General features: G+C 42.5%; 1 protein-coding gene across 4 annotated transcripts in view; it reads left to right on the forward strand.

Annotated features, from left to right (window-relative positions):
* cep43 (centrosomal protein 43) overlaps positions 1–20,328 on the forward strand; it is a 93,680-nt gene that overhangs the window by 47,667 nt on the left and 25,685 nt on the right. The window contains exons 12-14 of one of the 4 annotated variants that reach the window (XM_079526932.1): positions 2,538–2,591; positions 7,086–7,303; positions 11,201–11,221. In XM_079526932.1, coding sequence (XP_079383058.1) covers positions 2,538–2,591; positions 7,086–7,303; positions 11,201–11,221 — 293 coding nt within the window. Of the gene's footprint in view, positions 1–2,537; positions 2,592–7,085; positions 7,304–11,200; positions 11,222–19,909; positions 19,967–20,328 lie in introns of all 4 variants that reach the window. The other 3 variants (XM_079526931.1, XM_079526933.1, XM_079526934.1) reach the window with 3 other exon arrangements.

The following is a 20,328-nucleotide window of genomic DNA, read 5'->3' on the forward strand; positions in this document are numbered from 1 at the left end:
CAATATGTAAAGGTGTGTGAATGTGTGTGTGAATGGGTGAATGTAATGCACAATCTATGTAAAGGTGTGTGAATGTGTGTGTGAATGGGTGAATGTAATGCACAATCTATGTAAAGGTGTGTGAATGTGTGTGTGAATGGGTGAATGTAATGCACAATCTATGTAAAGGTGTGTGAATGGGTGAATGTAATGCACAATCTATGTAAAGGTGTGTGAATGGGTGAATGTAATGCACAATCTATGTAAAGGTGTGTGAATGGGTGAATGTAATGCACAATCTATGTAAAGGTGTGTGAATGGGTGAATGTAATGCACAATCTATGTAAAGGTGTGTGAATGGGTGAATGTAATGCACAATCTATGTAAAGCGCCTTGGATAAAGGCGCTATATAAATGCACCGTTTACCATTTTTACTTGAGTAAAAGTACCAATAATGCAATTTAGAACTACTCCGTTACAAGTAAAAGTACGGAATTGGAAATGTACTTGAGTAAAAGTACAAAAGTATCGGCATCAAAATGTACTTAAAGTACTAAAAGTAAAAGTACTCATATTGCAGAATGTCCCATTTCACAAGTTCAAAATGTGTCTAAATGTGTCTATTGAAAATAGCAGATCTACAAGCTCATAGCGTGCCACCGAGTGGCGCGCTATGAGCTTGTAGGTCTGCTATTTTTGAAAAATCGAAGAACGACTGACATAGAAACATAGCTTTTTCAGAAAACTGTCAGGATGTAGAAGACATTTATAGAATCTGATCTCAGGTCAAAATGGGTTAACAGTGTGCGGTGTCATTGTTCAGGTCATGGGGGACGTCTGCGAGCTGAGCCGTCCATCCAACAGGTTTGAGGAGAAGATGACCAGTAAGGTGCGTTTGTTTTGTCTGCGGTCGTCTCCGTGTGTGTGTGTGTGTGTGTGTGTGTGTGTGTGTGTGTGTGTGTGTGTGTGTGTGTGTGTGTGTGTATACTCTGATAACACATTAGCATTCGATCAAGGCTTGACAGAGATTTGTTTCATGGATTCTGACATTATCGCCTTTTTAATGAGATCCCGCTCTGCCAACGACGCCTTTAACGTGTTAATTAGCGGCTCTATTTAATGATACAACTATAACGTTTAGCTTACCGCTATTCAGAGCTCCCCTGGAGCGGCAGCTCCGTGTTCCATTGCTTCCCCTTCAGCCTCAATGCATTGAATAAACAGCAAGGTGGTGGATGAGGCCTTTCTAGGCCTTTTTGAAGAGTTTTCCATTTCAAATCACGCTGGATAAATACAGCGACTGTGTTCAATATCTCTTCCCCGTGACCGCACGTCTAAAATATGAACGCTTCTAAAGACTCTTAGCGAGTGAATAGTCCGATCGACGCGACCACCTCCGCCATTGTTGTTGTCGGTAGAGGAGGAGGCCGTCTTCTTCTATAGCCAAATAGAATGGTGGTGAACGGTGGCGGTTGCTGAACTATCGGCGCCCCCTGCTGGTGGGGGTTGAGTTAACCCATTTGGACCCGAGGACAATTCTACAAATGCCTTGTAATAATCCTGAAAAACCTCATGTTTCCATGTCAGTCGTTCTCAAACATTTTCATGTGAAGGACCCCAAAAATATATGTTATTGGCTGCCGACCCACCCCCCCCCCTCCCCCCCATATTATTTCAGAGTTAAAAGCTCTGAAAGAATATATATTCAAAGATTTGCACTACATTTTGACAATTTCTGTCGCGCTGTGATCTTGTAGATCTGCTATTTTTCAATAGCTAAAGTATAAGATAATGCTTTAAAACAACAAAAGGGGTTCCCGCCCAGAATGGGTTAAATACAATCTCTGTCAGTCTTGGTCCAATACATGTGTGTGTGGTGTGAGACTAGTCCACTCATCCAAGGCTACTAGTAACAGTAGTACATGTGTGTGGTGTGAGACTAGTCCACTCATCCAAGGCTACTAGTAACAGTAGTACATGTGTGAGACTAGTCCACTCATCCAAGGCTACTAGTAACAGTAGTACATGTGTGTGGTGTGAGACTAGTCCACTCATCCAAGGCTACTAGTAACAGTAGTACATGTGTGTGGTGTGAGACTAGTCCACTCATCCAAGGCTACTAGTAACAGTAGTACATGTGTGAGACTAGTCCACTCATCCAAGGCTACTAGTAACAGTAGTAAATGTGTGAGACTAGTCCACTCATCCAAGGCTACTAGTAACAGTAGTAAATGTGTGAGACTAGTCCACTCATCCAAGGCTACTAGTAACAGTAGTAAATGTGTGAGACTAGTCCACTCATCCAAGGCTACTAGTAACAGTAGTAAATGTGTGTGGTGTGAGACTAGTCCACTCATCCAAGGCTACTAGTAACAGTAGTAAATGTGTGTGGTGTGAGACTAGTCCACTCATCCAAGGCTACTAGTAACAGTAGTACATGTGTGTGGTGTGAGACTAGTCCACTCATCCAAGGCTACTAGTAACAGTAGTACATGTGTGAGACTAGTCCACTCATCCAAGGCTACTAGTAACAGTAGTACATGTGTGTGGTGTGTAGATTCCCAGGTCTAGAGGTCCTCAACAGAGAGTACAGGAGCAGTGTTCTGCTGAGGTAAAACAATAATAATTAAAATAACAATAAAAACGACAACCTTGCAGTAGGAAGTGGCTGAAACCAGTGGTTGCTCTGTGTTTAGGGCGCAGCAGCCATGTTGGAACTATATAGAGCGTCGCAGTCCCGCCCCCTTTCATGACCACACCAGGCCCAGTCCCGCCCCCTTTCATGACCACGCCAGGCCCAGTCCCGCCCCCTTTCATGACGATGCCAGGCCCAGTTAATTACAAAGAAGAAAAACAACAAAAAAAAGTGTTGTAACCTGCCGTTTTCTTCTTCTTTCTTATTATTTGTTGTAACCATCCGAAAAATGGTGTTTGTTGTCATGATTTGTCACAACTCGAGTTGGTTTTGTACGACGCTTAAAAGGTCTTTAAATAAATACTTTTTGAAATGTCTATGAGGAAAATGAACGGGGGATCATTTCCTGGGCCCTGTTAGGGGGCGGGGCTGCGACGCTCTATACTATAGAGCGTCGCAGTCCCGTCTATAGGACTAGTGTTTACAGTGTATGTAGGGATTAGTTTTTAACCCATTCTGGGCGGGAACCCCTTTTGGTGTTAGCATTATGTTATGCTTTAGCTAACTCGCTGTTTCTCTGCAAGACATTACTCTATAAGCCACATCTCCAAAACTTGTGGGTCAAACTGAACAACCAATATGTCAATATGAAGCTATGATTCCCTGCTTTCATATGACGTGAAAAAAACGAAAATTAAAAAAAAATCCAATGGCAGTCCCTCAGTCAAATTTAGTCACATATGATTATTGTGTTTGCTGTGAATGGCCGTTAAATGCAAACAAACCTGTGAGTTTAATTGATTTGGGTATAAACGAGTCCAAATGGACTCATTTTAACTAACGATGGCACACAGTAAAATCCTCAGTGTTAAAGGATCACTTCACCACTTTTCAACCTATCTTCATATAGGTCCTCACTAATAATCATGAAAAAATGGCGCAATTTGTTCTACTCGGTCTGTGTCTCATAGGAGGGCTGTGGGCAGTTCAGAAACCGTCCTCCAGTGACATCATCGATGGGGAATACAAGCTAATAGAAACTGCAGGCTTTCTAGTCCTGAAAAGTTGCATTGCGGAAGCCATCATTCTCACGATAATGAAAATCTAAACATTTTTGTAAAAAAAAAAAGAAAAAGAAAAATCTGCCTAATGATGATGTCACTGGAGGACGGTTTCTAAACTGCCCACAGCCCTCCTATGAGACACAGACTGAGTAGAAAAAAATTGTGCCATTTTATCATGATTATTAGTGAGGACCTATTATGTGAAGATAGGTTGAAAAGTGATGAAGTGGTCCTTTAAATGGACTGTTTGTAGTTCCTAGACCTAGAGTGTACAACGAGCTAAAAAAAAACAACGACCAAAGGGTTCATTTGGTTACGATCGAGTTGAAAGAACACGCAGACTAAATGCTGTCGTCATGCCATGGTTGAACTGGTAGGGGGTCCGCTCATAGTTCCATGGTTGAACTGCTAGGGGGTCCACTCATAGTTCCATGGTTGAACTGCTAGGGGGTCCGCTCATAGTTCCATGGTTGAACTGCTAGGGGGTCCGCTCATAGTTCCGACATCAAATTATTCCTATTTCCTACCATAAGGTTCGCATCCGATTAGGGTTATAGGGCAGAGTTTAGAGAAGAAGAGTAGCGACACGCTTTGATCTCGCCGCAAAGCGGGGTGCCTATGGGCTATAGTTCCAAACATTGGAACTATCCCATTGAGACAAAGCGGGTCCCTTTGGGCTATAGTTCCAAACATTGGAACTATCCCATTGAGACAAAGCGGGTGCCTATGGGCTATAGTTCCAAACATTAGAACTATCCCATTGAGACAAAGCGGGGTGCCTATGGGCTATAGTTCCAAACATTAGAACTATCCCATTGAGACAAAGCGGGTGCCTATGGGCTATAGTTCCAAACATTGGAACTATCCCATTGAGACAAAGCGGGTGCCTATGGGCTATAGTTCCAAACATTGGAACTATCCCATTGAGACAAAGCGGGTGCCTATGGGCTATAGTTCCAAACATTGGAACTATCCCATTGAGACAAAGCGGGTGCCTATTGGGCTATAGTTCCAAACATTGCTCCTATGGCTGGAACTATCCCATTGAGATAGAATGAGCACTTCCGCATTCCATTGTTACAATGGGAGTCAACGGTTAGGTTAGGGATATAAGTTTTCATTACGAAATGAGTGGGCAAAACCATACCTATATTAAATTGTTTAGAAGGTCAATATAAGTAAATTAATATATGATAACACTTCCACAGGAGCAGCTTTTTCATATTTATCACACATTTTGTTATTTTCACCTATATACATGATGGGTGAATAGGATGAAAAAAATTAAGAACTAGTGATCACCATGAAACTTCCCTAGTTGATTAATTACATGCAAATAATGATTTATTGTATTACAAGTTTTCTGAAATTGTATATTTAAATATGCAAATTAGGCATTATATAGGAAAATATGCCTGATTTTGCCTAACTTTCCCGAATCAATATTCAATCCAAATATTGGATTGAATATTGTATTGACAGAGTCAACATTCTTATTTCATTTTGTTAACATGTCAAAGTCAAAGGTTTTAAACGAGGGAATATTCAATGTCCATATACCGGTAGTAGCCAATGTATCATCTAACTATAAATGTAAATATAAAAGTCTCTGTGTCTGTACAGCTGTACGTCTAATCCATGTAACACGAGAACCGTTCGCCCCACCTACTTCAAATTTGACACACGCGTTCCACACCCCCACAGGGAGTGCAGTGCCCGGTGTCGAGTTGGTCGGACCCATGGTTGTCCAGAACCGCCACAAAAGGCCTCTGCCCGGGCCACAGCTGCATAGACTCCATGCCTATGGGCATGCCTGACAAAGATGGGCATAAAAGGTGATACCGCTGACATCACCATGACTTGACCAGCTCAACAGAATGATATATTGGCTAATAGATGGCAGTTACAGATCACCTTTTTTACATGCCAATATGCCCAAAGGTACCCGAGCCTACCGCAACTGGATGCGTGACGCACACCAACGTCAGTCCTTTATTTCCGAGTCAGTCAAGGCTGCCTCTGTGATAATCAGGTCCTCTTCTTGGGGTTGGTTATTGCATGTTTGTAATATCCACATTGATGTGCATTTCAAGCCATGTCAAGCACGTGCATCCTGGGAGCTTGCATTTGCGACTGCAGCAGCTGCAACATTACATCAGGAGCTGGAGATCCCTGCATCCATTCGACATTTCTGGCCCAGCCATGCTGAACTAGGCTTGGGACTTGCAGGTGTTGTTGAAGACTCCCTCTCCAAATACCAGCCTGGTAGTTGGCATGCATGAAAAGACAGTCCTTGCATGGTGTCAGCTGGCTCGACTCTAGTGCCCCACGTTGTGCACAGAAAAGCTGGTGGCGTAATGTGTTGATGTCCTCATTCAGCATATACTTTCAAATTGGGAAAGACTTATTTTCTAATTATTCCATTTGTGTGCAGAATTTTGCATTAAAAAGCCATTTAAGCATATATGAAAGTATTTAATAAGTAAAATGACTATTCCAATCAATTACCCACTTGAATTATGCAGAAAGGTGTGATTATAGGTCTCTACACAATAATGGCTCAAATCTTGATCATATATTTTTGTAAGAATGTGTGTGGTAATATAGGTGTCCACATATTCAATGCATGATAACGACCACTAAGCTATGTGTCTGCAATGGTTATCATGCCAAACTGTGAAGTAGAGATGCACAACAAGTAAAAAAAAATCACACCAGCTTTGACCCTTTGATTCTATAGCTATGGCCCTGGCTCGTGTTATCACACTATAATAGGGTTTCTGATTATATCTCTAGAGTTACAAAACGTATAAACACATGTTACCACTCGTATTAAAGCTTAGAATGGTGAGCAGTTTTCTATAGCCATTAGGAACATGTTGGTTCTTAGCACACGCTTCCAAAATGGGGATATTTGCAAGCCTTATTTTAAATTTCTTAGATGTGTGTGCAAAATACTGCATTAAAAGCCCATTTAAGCATATATGGAAGTTTTGTGGAAGTAAAATAACCATTCCAATCAATTCCCCATATTTGAATTATGCAGAAAAGTGGTTTCATTGGTCTCTGCACAAAGTAAGGTTCAAAAGTTGATCATATATGTTGTCACAATTTGCATGTGGCAATATAGGGGTGCATGTATTCAATGCATGATAACTACCACTAAGCTGCTAGTCTGCGATTGTTATCATACAAAAATGTGAAGTAGAGATGTACAGCTAGTCAAAAATTCAAACAAGAATTTGCCCACCCATTCATTGTGTAATTAACGCGCAAATTAGGGGGGTCTGGCTCATGGACTAATAGGGTAACCTCGCCTCACCAGGCTTTCCCTCCCCTCCCCTCTCCTCCTGTGTTCCTTAATCTGAGCTATTTTTTATAAATTGTTTTACATTTTTTTTTGCAGGGAGTGGAGCTGTCCCGCGGTGACCCCAGTGTGACCTCCCCGGGGTCCGGAGTCAAAGGTGAGGCCGCGGGTCCCAGGCCCGGCAACGCGGACGCCCCCAGCAGTTCCTCGTCCGTCCTGAGGAGGGCGCTAGACCTGGACGTGGAGGAGGAGGACGGCGAGGAGGGAGACTCCTTCTTTGACGACCCGCTGCCCAAAGCACAGAAGACCTACGGCTGGTAGGAACAATAATATTAACCCATTTAGGCCTGAAAAAATCTTCTAAATCAGAAAAAAGTTTTCTGAAATAAATATTTTCACGATTTTTCAAAAATAGCAGACCTACAAACTCATAGCGCGCCACTCGGTGGCGCGCTATGAGTTTGTAGATCTGCTATTTTTCAAAAGCTAAATTACAACATAATGTTTAAAACGCCAAAAGGGGTTCCTGCCAAAAATGGGTTAACCCATTTAGGCCTGACGTCGAAATAAAAAAAAACCTTCGCTCTGAAAGAATATATATTCAAAGATTTGTGCCGCATTTTTACGATTTTTCAAAAATAGCAGACCTACAAACTCATAGCGCGCCACTCGGTGGCGCGCTATGAGTTTGTAGATCTGCTATTTTTCAAAAGCTAAATTACAACATAATGTTTAAAACGCCAAAAGGGGTTCCTGCCAAAAATGGGTTAACCCATTTAGGCCTGACGTCGAAATAAAAAAAAACCTTCGCTCTGAAAGAATATATATTCAAAGATTTGTGCCGCATTTTTACGATTTTTCAAAAATAGCAGATCTACAAGCTCATAGCGCGCCACTCGGTGGCGCGCTATGAGCTTGTAGATCTAGCTATTTTTCAATAGCTAAAGTAGAACATAATGCTTAGTTAAAACACCAAAAGGGGTTCCCGCCCAGAATGGGATAATAATAATAATTAGTGATGCACCGAATATTCGGCCGCAGAAAATGGCTAAAAATGCCTATTCGGTTTTCGGCACCGAATAGGCAGAAAATATATCAGTGTATGCAATTAATGCATTCAAAAGAGTTGAATAAATGTTTTATGGACCCATAATAGTGTTTATTATTTAAGTTAAGTTTTGCCATAACCATTTCTTTTGCCATAAATCAGGTAGCTTTAAGGTGCGGCCATGACGGCAATGGTAGGAAAAATATATATATATAATATTAATCATATTCGGTATTCGGTTTCGGCCAAGAATTTCCCTTTCAGTGCATCCCTAAATTAATAATCGTAATAACTTTATTTGTATACTATAGCACCTTTCATGACATTACAGAGCAATGGAGGGAAAAAAGGAAAAGCCAAGGCATAAAACATTACAATTAATTGCAGTGAATAAGGCAATACAGTGAGGACATGAATAACAACAATGATTTTAAAACTAAAAACAAGAGTGTAGAAGTAGGTCTTGAGCTGTGCTTTAAAACATGTCTAAAGAGGCTTCCTGTGGAAGGTACAGTGGGAGGTTGTTAAACTACAGAGGCTGCCTGTGGAAGGTACAGTGGGCGGTTGTTGAACTACAGAGGCTGCCTGTGGAAGGTACAGTGGGAGGTTGTTAAACTACAGAGGCTGCCTGTGGAAGGTACAGTGGGAGGTTGTTAAACTACAGAGGCTGCCTGTGGAAGGTACAGTGGGAGGTTGTTAAACTACAGAGGCTGCCTGTGGAAGGTACAGTGGGAGGTTGTTAAACTACAGAGGCTGCCTGTCGAAGGTACAGTGTTGTTAAACTACAGAGGCTGCCTGTGGAAGGTACAGTGGGAGGTTGTTAAACTACAGAGGCTGCCTGTCGAAGGTACAGTGGGAGGTTGTTAAACTACAGAGGCTGCCTGTGGGAGGTTGTTAAACTACAGAGGCTGCCTGTGGAAGGTACAGTGGGAGGTTGTTAAACTACAGAGGCTGCCTGTGGAAGGTACAGTGGGAGGTTGTTAAACTACAGAGGCTGCCTGTGGAAGGTACAGTGGGAGGTTGTTAAACTACAGAGGCTGCCTGTGGAAGGTACAGTGGGAGGTTGTTGAACTACAGAGGCTGCCTGTGGAAGGTACAGTGGGAGGTTGTTAAACTACAGAGGCTGCCTGTGGAAGGTACAGTGGGAGGTTGTTAAACTACAGAGGCTGCCTGTGGAAGGTACAGTGGGAGGTTGTTAAACTACAGAGGCTGCCTGTGGAAGGTACAGTGGGAGGTTGTTAAACTACAGAGGCTGCCTGTGGAAGGTACAGTGGGAGGTTGTTAAACTACAGAGGCTGCCTGTGGAAGGTACAGTGGGAGGTTGTTAAACTACAGAGGCTGCCTGTGGAAGGTACAGTGGGAGGTTGTTAAACTACAGAGGCTGCCTGTGGAAGGTACAGTGGGAGGTTGTTAAACTACAGAGGCTGCCTGTCGAAGGTACAGTGGAAGGTTGTTAAACTACAGAGGCTGCCTGTGGAAGGTACAGTGGGAGGTTGTTAAACTACAGAGGCTGCCTGTCGAAGGTACAGTGGGAGGTTGTTAAACTACAGAGGCTGCCTGTGGAAGGTACAGTGGGAGGTTGTTAAACTACAGAGGCTGCCTGTGGAAGGTTGTTAAACTACAGAGGCTGCCTGTGGAAGGTACAGTGGGCGGTTGTTAAACTACAGAGGCTGCCTGTGGAAGGTACAGTGGGAGGTTGTTAAACTACAGAGGCTGCCTGTGGAAGGTACAGTGGGAGGTTGTTAAACTACAGAGGCTGCCTGTGGAAGGTACAGTGGGAGGTTGTTAAACTACAGAGGCTGCCTGTGGAAGGTACAGTGGGAGGTTGTTAAACTACAGAGGCTGCCTGTGGAAGGTACAGTGGGAGGTTGTTAAACTACAGAGGCTGCCTGTGGAAGGTACAGTGGGAGGTTGTTAAACTACAGAGGCTGCCTGTGGAAGGTACAGTGGGAGGTTGTTGAACTACAGAGGCTGCCTGTGGAAGGTACAGTGGGAGGTTGTTAAACTACAGAGGCTTCCTGTGGAAGGTACAGTGGGAGGTTGTTAAACTACAGAGGCTGCCTGTGGAAGGTACAGTGGGAGGTTGTTAAACTACAGAGGCTGCCTGTGGAAGGTACAGTGGGAGGTTGTTAAACTACAGAGGCTGCCTGTGGAAGGTACAGTGGGAGGTTGTTAAACTACAGAGGCTGCCTGTGGAAGGTACAGTGGGAGGTTGTTAAACTACAGAGGCTGCCTGTGGAAGGTACAGTGGGAGTTTGTTAAACTACAGAGGCTGCCTGTCGAAGGTAGGTCTGCTACTTTTCAAGGATGCTTCTCGTCCTCTTTAGACAGGGGGGGGGGGGGGGGGTTGGGACATATCATTGAGAACTGCTAAGAACCATTACAGAAGATCTATAAGGCGAAAACGATCTACAAGCTCATTGCAACACAGCTTGTAAATCTGCTTTTATTTTGACGCTCTCTACACAGTAAAATCCTCACTTAATTTAACCGTTTGCAAGTCTTGAGAGTGTACAGAATATATGATACGTGAGTGCAATGAAATATATGGTACATTTTTAACCCATTTTGGGCGGGGAACCCCTGTTGGTGTTCTAAGCATTATGTTATACTTTAGCTATTGAAAAATAGCAGACCTGCAAGCTCGTAGCGCGGCACTCTGTGCCGCGCTACGAGCTTGCAGGTCTGCTATTTTTGAAAAATCTTGAAAATGCGACGCAAATCCTTGACTATATATTCTTTCAGAGCCAAAGTTTTTAACTCAAATCTTTGCTTCTGGGAAGGGGTCCCTGGAATGGAACAACATATTTTCAGATTGGGGGTCGGCGGCCAATTACATATAATCTTGGGGGGAGGTCCTTGACATGAAAATGTGTGAGAACGGCTGGCACAGAAACATAGGGTTTTTCAGAAAACTGTCAGGATTCAGAAGACATTCGTAGGATCTGTTCACAGGTCAAAATAAGTTAAGCAGGTTAGATATTTTAAGGAAATGGCAGTAATATGAGGCAGTGAAAATACCAGCTAAATATAGCAACAGAGATGCACAATGTAAATACACAATGGGGTTCATGAGATTAAATAATGGTGTGTTTTTGTACTCGTGCACGTGTGTGTGTGTGTGTGTGCGTGCGTGCTTGCATGCGTGTGTGTTTTCATGCTGCAGTTCTCCTCTGCGTAAGACAGAGTGAGTATCGTTAACAAACACACAACCTAACACAATGCATTGCTCACGGTATTCACAGTAACACCAGTATTAAACTCTGTCACACAGCAAACGGTACCACCAGCCAACAGGAAGGGTTCTTTCATGACACACTGCTCTGTCATGGAGTTAGTGTACATTGAGCTTAACCCATTCTGGACGGGAACCCCTTTTGGTGTTTTAACTAAGCATTATGTTATACTTTAGCTATTGGAAAATAGCAGATCTACAAGATCATAGCGCGCCACCGAGTGGCGCGCTACGAGCTTGTAGGTCTGCTATTTTTGAAAAATTGTAAAAATGCGGCACAAATCTTTGAATATATATTCATTCAGAGCGAATGTTTTTTAACTCAAATCTTTGCTTCTGAGGGGTTCCTGGAACATATTTTCAGATGGGGATCGGCGGCCGATTACATATCATTTTTGGGGTCCTTGACATGAAATAGTTTGAGAACCACTGATACAGAAACATGAGGTATTTCAGAAAACTGTCATTTTATTTAGAAGACATTTTTTTTAAATTTCGAAAGTCAGGCCTAAATGGGTTAAAACACAATGACAGTCTTTGGTAGAATCAACTTATCAAGTATTATCAACTTATCAAGTATCATCAACTTATCAAGTATTATCAACTTATCAAGTATCATCAACTTATCAAGTATCATCAACTTATCAAGTATCATCAACTTATCAAGTATTATCAACTTATCAAGTATTATCAACTTATCAAGTATCATCAACTTATCAAGTATCATCAACTTATCAAGTATTATCAACTTATCAAGTATTATCAACTTATCAAGTATTATCAACTTATCAAGTATTATCAACTTATCAAGTATCATCAACTTATCAAGTATCATCAACTTATCAAGTATCATCAACTTATCAAGTATCATCAACTTATCAAGTATTATCAACTTATCAAGTATTATCAACTTATCAAGTATCATCAACTTATCAAGTATCATCAACTTATCAAGTATTATCAACTTATCAAGTATTATCAACTTATCAAGTATCATCAACTTATCAAGTATTATCAACTTATCAAGTATCATCAACTTATCAAGTATCATCAACTTATCAAGTATTATCAACTTATCAAGTATCATCAACTTATCAAGTATCATCAACTTATCAAGTATCATCAACTTATCAAGTATCATCAACTTATCAAGTATCATCAACTTATCAAGTATTATCAACTTATCAAGTATCATCAACTTATCAAGTATCATCAACTTATCAAGTATCATCAACTTATTCAACTTATCAAGTATCATCAACTTATCAAGTATCATCAACTTATCAAGTATCATCAACTTATCAAGTATCATCAACTTATCAAGTATCATCAACTTATCAAGTATCATCAACTTATCAAGTATCATCAACTTATCAAGTATCATCAACTTATCAAGTATCATCAACTTATCAAGTATCATCAACTTATCAAGTATCATCAACTTATCAAGTATCATCAACTTATCAAGTGTCATCAACTTATCAAGTATCATCAACTTATCAAGTATCATATATCCTGTGTCCTGTAGTCTATATCCTGTGTCCTGTAGTCTATATCCTGTTTCCTGTAGTCTATATCCTGTGTCCTGTAGTCTATATCCTGTTTCCTGTAGTCTATATCCTGTGTCCTGTAGTCTATATCCTGTTTCCTGTAGTCTATATCCTGTTTCATGTAGTCTATATCCTGTGTCCTGTAGTCTATATCCTGTGTCCTGTAGTCTATATCCTGTTTCCTGTAGTCTATATCCTGTTTCCTGTAGTCTATATCCTGTTTCCTGTAGTCTATATCCTGTGACCTGTAGTCTATATCCTGTTTCCTGTAGTCTATATCCTGTTTCCTGTAGTCTATATCCTGTTTCCTGTAGTCTATATCCTGTTTCCTGTAGTCTATATCCTGTGTCCTGTAGTCTATATCCTGTTTCCTGTAGTCTATATCCTGTGTACTGTAGTCTATATCCTGTGTCCTGTAGTCTATATCCTGTGTCCTGTAGTCTATATCCTGTTTCCTGTAGTCTATATCCTGTTTCCTGTAGTCTATAGCCTGTTTCCTGTAGTCTATAGCCTGTTTCCTGTAGTCTATATCCTGTTTCCTGTAGTCTATATCCTGTTTCCTGTAGTTTATAGCCTGTTTCCTGTAGTCTATATCCTGTTTCCTGTAGTCTATAGCCTTTTTCCTGTAGTCTATATCCTGTTTCCTGTAGTCTATATCCTGTTTCCTGTAGTCTATAGTCTATATCCTGTGTCCTGTAGTCTATATCCTGTTTCCTGTAGTCTATATCCTGTGTCCTGTAGTCTATATCCTGTGTCCTGTAGTCTATTATCCTGTTTCCTGTAGTCTATATCCTGTTTCCTGTAGTCTATATCCTGTTTCCTGTAGTCTTTATCCTGTGTCCTGTAGTCTATATCCTGTTTTCTGTAGTCTATATCATGTTTCCTGTAGTCTATATCCTGTTTCCTGTAGTCTATATCCTGTTTCCTGTAGTCTATATCCTGTGCCCTGTAGTCTATATCCTGTTTCCTGTAGTCTATATCCTGTGCCCTGTAGTCTATATCCTGTTTCCTGTAGTCTATATCCTGTTTCCTGTAGTTTATAGCCTGTTTCCTGTAGTCTATATCCTGTGTCCTGTAGTCTATATCCTGTTTCCTGTAGTCTATAGCCTGTTTCCTGTAGTCTATATCCTGTGTCCTGTAGTCTATATCCTGTTTCCTGTAGTCTATATCCTGTTTCCTGTAGTCTATATCCTGTTTCCTGTAGTCTATATCCTGTTTCCTGTAGTCTATAGCCTGTTTCCTGTAGTCTATATCCTGTTTCCTGTAGTCTATATCCTGTGTCCTGTAGTCTATATCCTGTGTCCTGTAGTCTATATCCTGTTTCCTGTAGTCTATATCCTGTTTCCTGTAGTCTATATCCTGTTTCCTGTAGTCTATATACTGTTTCCTGTAGTCTATATCCTGTGTCCTGTAGTCTATATCCTGTGTCCTGTAGTCTATATCCTGTTTCCTGTAGTCCTATATCCTGTTTCCTGTAGTCTATAGCCTGTGTCCTGTAGTCTATATCCTGTTTCCTGTAGTCTATATCCTGTTTCCTGTAGTCTATATCCTGTGTCCTGTAGTCTATATCCTGTTTCCTGTAGTCTATATCCTGTTTCCTGTAGTCTTGCGTTGCCAGACTGTTGCCTCTCGCAATTTCCAAATGCTTCCGTCATACAGTCTGGAGCATGAATAGAAAACATCTAGGCATATACGCAGCTTGCTGCTTTAGCAGAAATGGAAATAAAAAAATAAAACTTAAAGATATTGTTAAATATCTTTATGATGGGGAACGGCAGCTTCCTCACTCGGACTTCGGGAGGCGTAGTTCCAGACTCTATATAGCATTCAGGAGGTGTAGTTCCAGACTCTATATAGCATTCAGGAGGTGTAGTTCCAGACTCTATATAGCATTCAGGAGGTGTAGTTCCAGACTCTATATAGCATTCAGGAGGTGTAGTTCCAGACTCTATATAGCATTCAGGAGGTGTAGTTCCAGACTCTATATAGCATTCAGGAGGTGTAGTTCCAGACTCTATATAACATTCAGGAGGTGTAGTTCCAGACTCTATATAGCATTCAGGAGGTGTAGTTCCAGACTCTATATAACATTCAGGAGGTGTAGTTCCAGACTCTATATAGCATTCAGGAGGTGTAGTTCCAGACTCTATATAACATTCAGGAGGTGTAGTTCCAGACTCTATATAGCATTCAGGAGGTGTAGTTCCAGACTCTATATAGCATTCAGGAGGTGTAGTTCCAGACTCTATATAACATTCAGGAGGTGTAGTTCCAGACTCTATATAGCATTCAGGAGCTGTAGTTCCAGACTCTATATAACATTCAGGAGGTGTAGTTCCAGACTCTATATAACATTCAGGAGGTGTAGTTCCAGACTCTATATAGCATTCAGGAGGTGTAGTTCCAGACTCTATATAGCATTCAGGAGCTGTAGTTCCAGACTCTATATAACATTCAGGAGGTGTAGTTCCAGACTCTATATAGCATTCAGGAGGTGTAGTTCCAGACTCTATATAGCATTCAGGAGGTGTAGTTCCAGACTCTATATAACATTCAGAGACTGTGGAATAGTTGTCTGGCTACGCGAGACTACGTTTCCTGTGTCTATAGAGCGTTGCAGTCCCGCCCCCTACCACTGGACCAGGAAATGATTCTCCGTTCATTTTCCTCATAGACATTTCAGAAAGTATTTATTTAAAGACGTTTACGCCGCGGACAAAGCCAACTCTTGTCGTGACAAATCATGACAACAAACACAATTTTTCTAACCTGACTCCGCCAGATGGGGCAGCAGAGAGTACACTGGGTTCCCCCCTCCTGCTCCCATCTGGGAACTCTCAGGCAGACTTGATGCCCGGCCACAAAACTGCCTGGCCAATCAGCAGCAGCTAGAGGCGGGATAGCTCGGGCCAAACAAAGAATTAGAAAGTAGAAAAAAACAGCAGGTTACAACACTTTTTTGTTGTTTCTCTTCTATGTAATTATTTGTTTGGTCCAAAATATTGTGTGTGTTGTCATGATTTGTCACGACTCGAGTTGGCTTCGTACGACGCTTAAAAGGTCTTTAAATAAATACCTTTTGAAATGTCTATGGGGAAAATGCATTGTGATTCATTTCCTGGGCCAGGCGTTGTCATGAAAGGGGGCGGGACTGCGACACTCTATATCCTGTGTATTATATCCTGTTTCCTGTGTCTACTCTATATCCTGTTTCCTGTGTCTTATTATATCCTGTTTCCTGTGTCTACTCTATATCCTGTTTCCTGTGTCTTATTATATCCTGTTTCCTGTGTCTATATCCCAGCTGTAGTGGTATTGGGATCTATAGCTAAAGTCTGACTCCTATTCTCCTCCTGTTTCCGGTGACTGTCCTGACCTTTCTCCTTTCTCTCGTGTGTATGTCCTCTCCTGTGTGTGTGTGTGTGTGTGTGTGTGTGTGTGTGTGTGTGTGTGTGTGTGTGTGTGTGTGTGTGTGTGTGTGTGTGTGTGTGTGTGTGTGTGTGTGTGTGTGTGTGTGTGTGTGTGTGTGTGTGTGTGTGTGTGTGTGTGTGTGTGTGTGTGTGTGTGTGTCAGTGTTGTCTCGGTGAGGGAGGACAGTGTCTCTGGGTGTCTAAGGAGAGGTGAAAGCCTCAACGAGTGAGTCCGCAATGCATGCTCGTTCACTCCCTTCCTCCAATCAGATCACTCCCATTTAACCAGCCCCTTAATTCTCGTTCACTCCCATCGTCCAATCAGATCACTCCCATTTAACCAGCCCCTTAATTCTCGTTCACTCCCATCGTCCAATCAGATCACTCCCATTTAACCACCCCCTTAATTCTCATTCACTCCCTTCCTCCAATCAGATCGCATCATTTCACCTGCTCTTAATTAAGCAATATTACACAAGATGGTGTTCTTTATCGTCATTAATGCACACCTGAGGTCCCGAAAGGTATCGCAGAAGTGCATTAATAAACGATAAAGAACACCCTCGAGTGTAATATTGCAATTATACACTTAAAACTAAGATAATCGCCGAAAAATTATATTTTTTCAATGACAGATGTAGTCACTACGACCACAAATGTCCCAAGAAACTAGCTAGCTTAGCCACCCAGTCTGCTGCGCTCTGGGAGAACAGAAACTAGCTAGCCTAGCCACCCAGTCTGCTGCGCTCTGGGAGAACAGAAACTAGCTAGCCTAGCCACCCAGTCTGCTGCGCTCTGGGAGAACAGAAACTAGCTAGCTTAGCCACCCAGTCTGCTGCGCTCTGGGAGAACAGAAACTAGCTAGCCTAGCCACCCAGTCTGCTGCTCTCTGGGAGAACAGAAACTAGCTAGTTTAGCCACCCAGTCTACTGCGCTCTGGGAGAACAGAAACTAGCTAGCTTAGCCACCCAGTCTGCTGCGCTCTGGGAGAACAGAAACTAGCTAGCTTAGCCACCCAGTCTGCTGCGCTCTGGGAGAACAGAAACTAGCTAGCTTAGCCACCCAGTCTGCTGCGCTCTGGGAGAACAGAAACTAGCTAGCCTAGCCACCCAGTCTGCTGCGCTCTGGGAGAACAGAAACTAGCTAGCTTAGCCACCCAGTCTGCTGCGCTCTGGGAGAACAGAAACTAGCTAGCTTAGCCACCCAGTCTGCTGCGCTCTGGGAGAACAGAAACTAGCTAGCTTAGCCACCCAGTCTGCTGCTCTCTGGGAGAACAGAAACTAGCTAGCCTAGCCACCCAGTCTGCTGCGCTCTGGGAGAACAGAAACTAGCTAGCCTAGCCACCCAGTCTGCTGCTCTCTGGGAGAACAGAAACTAGCTAGCTTAGCCACCCAGTCTGCTGCACTCTGGGAGAACAGAAACTAGCTAGCCTAGCCACCCAGTCTGCTGCTCTCTGGGAGAACAGAAACTAGCTAGCCTAGCCACCCAGTCTGCTGCGCTCTGGGAGAACAGAAACTAGCTAGCTTAGCCACCCAGTCTGCTGCGCTCTGGGAGAACAGAAACTAGCTAGCCTAGCCACCCAGTCTGCTGCACTCTGGGAGAACAGAAACTAGCTAGCTTAGCCACCCAGTCTGCTGCTCTCTGGGAGAACAGAAACTAGCTAGCCTAGCCACCCAGTCTGCTGCGCTCTGGGAGAACAGAAACTAGCTAGCCTAGCCACCCAGTCTGCTGCTCTCTGGGAGAACAGAAACTAGCTAGCCTAGCCACCCAGTCTGCTGCGCTCTGGGAGAACAGAAACTAGCTAGCCTAGCCACCCAGTCTGCTGCTCTCTGGGAGAACAGAAACTAGCTAGCCTAGCCACCCAGTCTGCTGCGCTCTGGGAGAACAGAAACTAGCTAGCCTAGCCACCCAGTCTGCTGCTCTCTGGGAGAACAGAAACTAGCTAGCTTAGCCACCCAGTCTGCTGCACTCTGGGAGAACAGAAACTAGCTAGCCTAGCCACCCAGTCTGCTGCTCTCTGGGAGAACAGAAACTAGCTAGCTTAGCCACCCAGTCTGCTGCTCTCTGGGAGAACAGAAACTAGCTAGCTTAGCCACCCAGTCTGCTGCTCTCTGGGAGAACAACACAGCTGAATTATTTGTTTTCATTAGCCGTGCCATTATCGTGGGTTTGAGCATGGCTAGAAAGCTGTTTAAACCAATCGGATTGCTTCCGCGAAACGACCTGTTGTATAAATCGGCTTCAGCCATTGGCTGGCTCCATTAATCCAAGGCATGGTGACCTATCTGTTGACCTATCAGACTGGCATTGAGGAGTCTAACCCATTTTGGCCTGACGTCGAACATTTAAAAAATGTCTTCAAAATCCTGACAGTTTTCTGAAAAACCTTATGTTTCTATATCAGTGGTTCTCAATATTTCATGTCAATAACCCCAAAAATTATATGTAACATGCCTCCGCCCCCCCCCCATCTGAAAATAGGTTGTTCCAGGGACCTCCCCCCAGAAGCAAAGATTTGAGTTAAAATGTTCACTCTGTAATAATATATATTCAAAGATTTGAGGCACATTTTCACGATTTTTTAAAAATAGCAGACCTACAAGTTCATAGCGCGGCACTCGGTGCCGTGCTATGAACTTGTAGATCTGCTATTTTTCAATAGCTAAAGTATAACATATAAATGCTTTGAAACACCAACAGGGGTTCCCGCCCAAAATGGGCTAAAGGCCAATGAGCTGCTTTGACGAGACTTGATAAAACAATCTTGATTCCAGTCTGAACTTCTGAACAGGACAAAAACCTGATTCAGCTCATCCTTTCTGTCCTATTTACTGCATGTGTGTTTCCTTTCCAATGATCTGTCTGTCTGTCTGTCTGTCTGTCTGTCTGTCTGTCGGCACATTTAGATTTTAGTTTTAGTCATTGTCTTCATTTAATTTTAGTCACATTTTAGTCTAGTTTTTGTCGACTAAATGTCATGAGATTTTAGTCGACTAAATCTACAGTTGATTTAGTCGAACAAAATGTGTTTAGGCGGGCCTTGATGCCGATTAATTAATCGTTCTGATTAATCTTAATCTTAGTCTTTACAGATAGAACAATCACTCTGTCTTTACAGATAAACAAGCTCAAAGTAACAGCTTGAACAGATATACAAGCTCACAATATTAAATGTGCAGATGCCCTGTTACATGTATTTTTCAGAATGGACAAAATTATTATAATTTTTCAATACAGAATGAGATCACATCGGTTATCGGCCGTAACAGCAATTAATTATATCGGATATCGATATCGGCCAAAATGTCTTATCGGCACATCCCTAATGTAAACGTTGCAGAAATTGCAGATCTACAAGCTGACAATGCGTTGCACCGTCCGATGTCCGTGACACATTGTCACTTTGTAGATATATGCTATTTCCGTTATTTTTGTGTGACACTGTTGTATGTGAAATTATACCATGGGGCTCTAGTGGGTCATCAGACTAATCTAATTTAACCCTTTATTAATTAAAACAAAAAGATTCAAATCATGTTGTGTCAAATCATCAATAAAAATCAATATTATTTGATTAATCTAAAAGGTAGAAATGCTAATAAAGTAACGGATGTTAGCATCCCTGCTGGACTGTCAGTGAATCTCTCTCTCGCTCTCTCTATCTCTCTCTCTCTCTCCAGTCTGTCTGTCCTGGATTTGGACGCAGTCTCTGAACACAGAGTCAGCCCTGAGCACAGGTCAGAGCCTCTACCTCTCTGAGTGTCTGTGTGTACCTCTCTGAGTGTCTGTGTCTGTACCTCTGAGTGTCTGTGTCTGTACCTCTGAGTGTCTGTTTGTACCTCTGAGTGTCTGTGTGTACCTCTCTGAGTGTCTGTGTCTGTACCTCTGAGTGTCTGTGTCTGTACCTCTGAGTGTCTGTTTGTACCTCTGAGTGTCTGTGTGTACCTCTCTGAGTGTCTGTGTCTGTACCTCTGAGTGTCTGTTTGTACCTCTCTGAGTGTCTGTGTCTGTACCTCTGAGTGTCTGTTTGTACCTCTCTGAGTGTCTGTGTCTGTACCTCTGAGTGTCTGTTTGTACCTCTCTGAGTGTCTGTTTGTAC

This window comes from Electrona antarctica (assembly GCF_951216825.1).
Source record: "Electrona antarctica genome assembly, chromosome: 17".
NCBI lineage: Eukaryota > Metazoa > Chordata > Actinopteri > Myctophiformes > Myctophidae > Electrona > Electrona antarctica.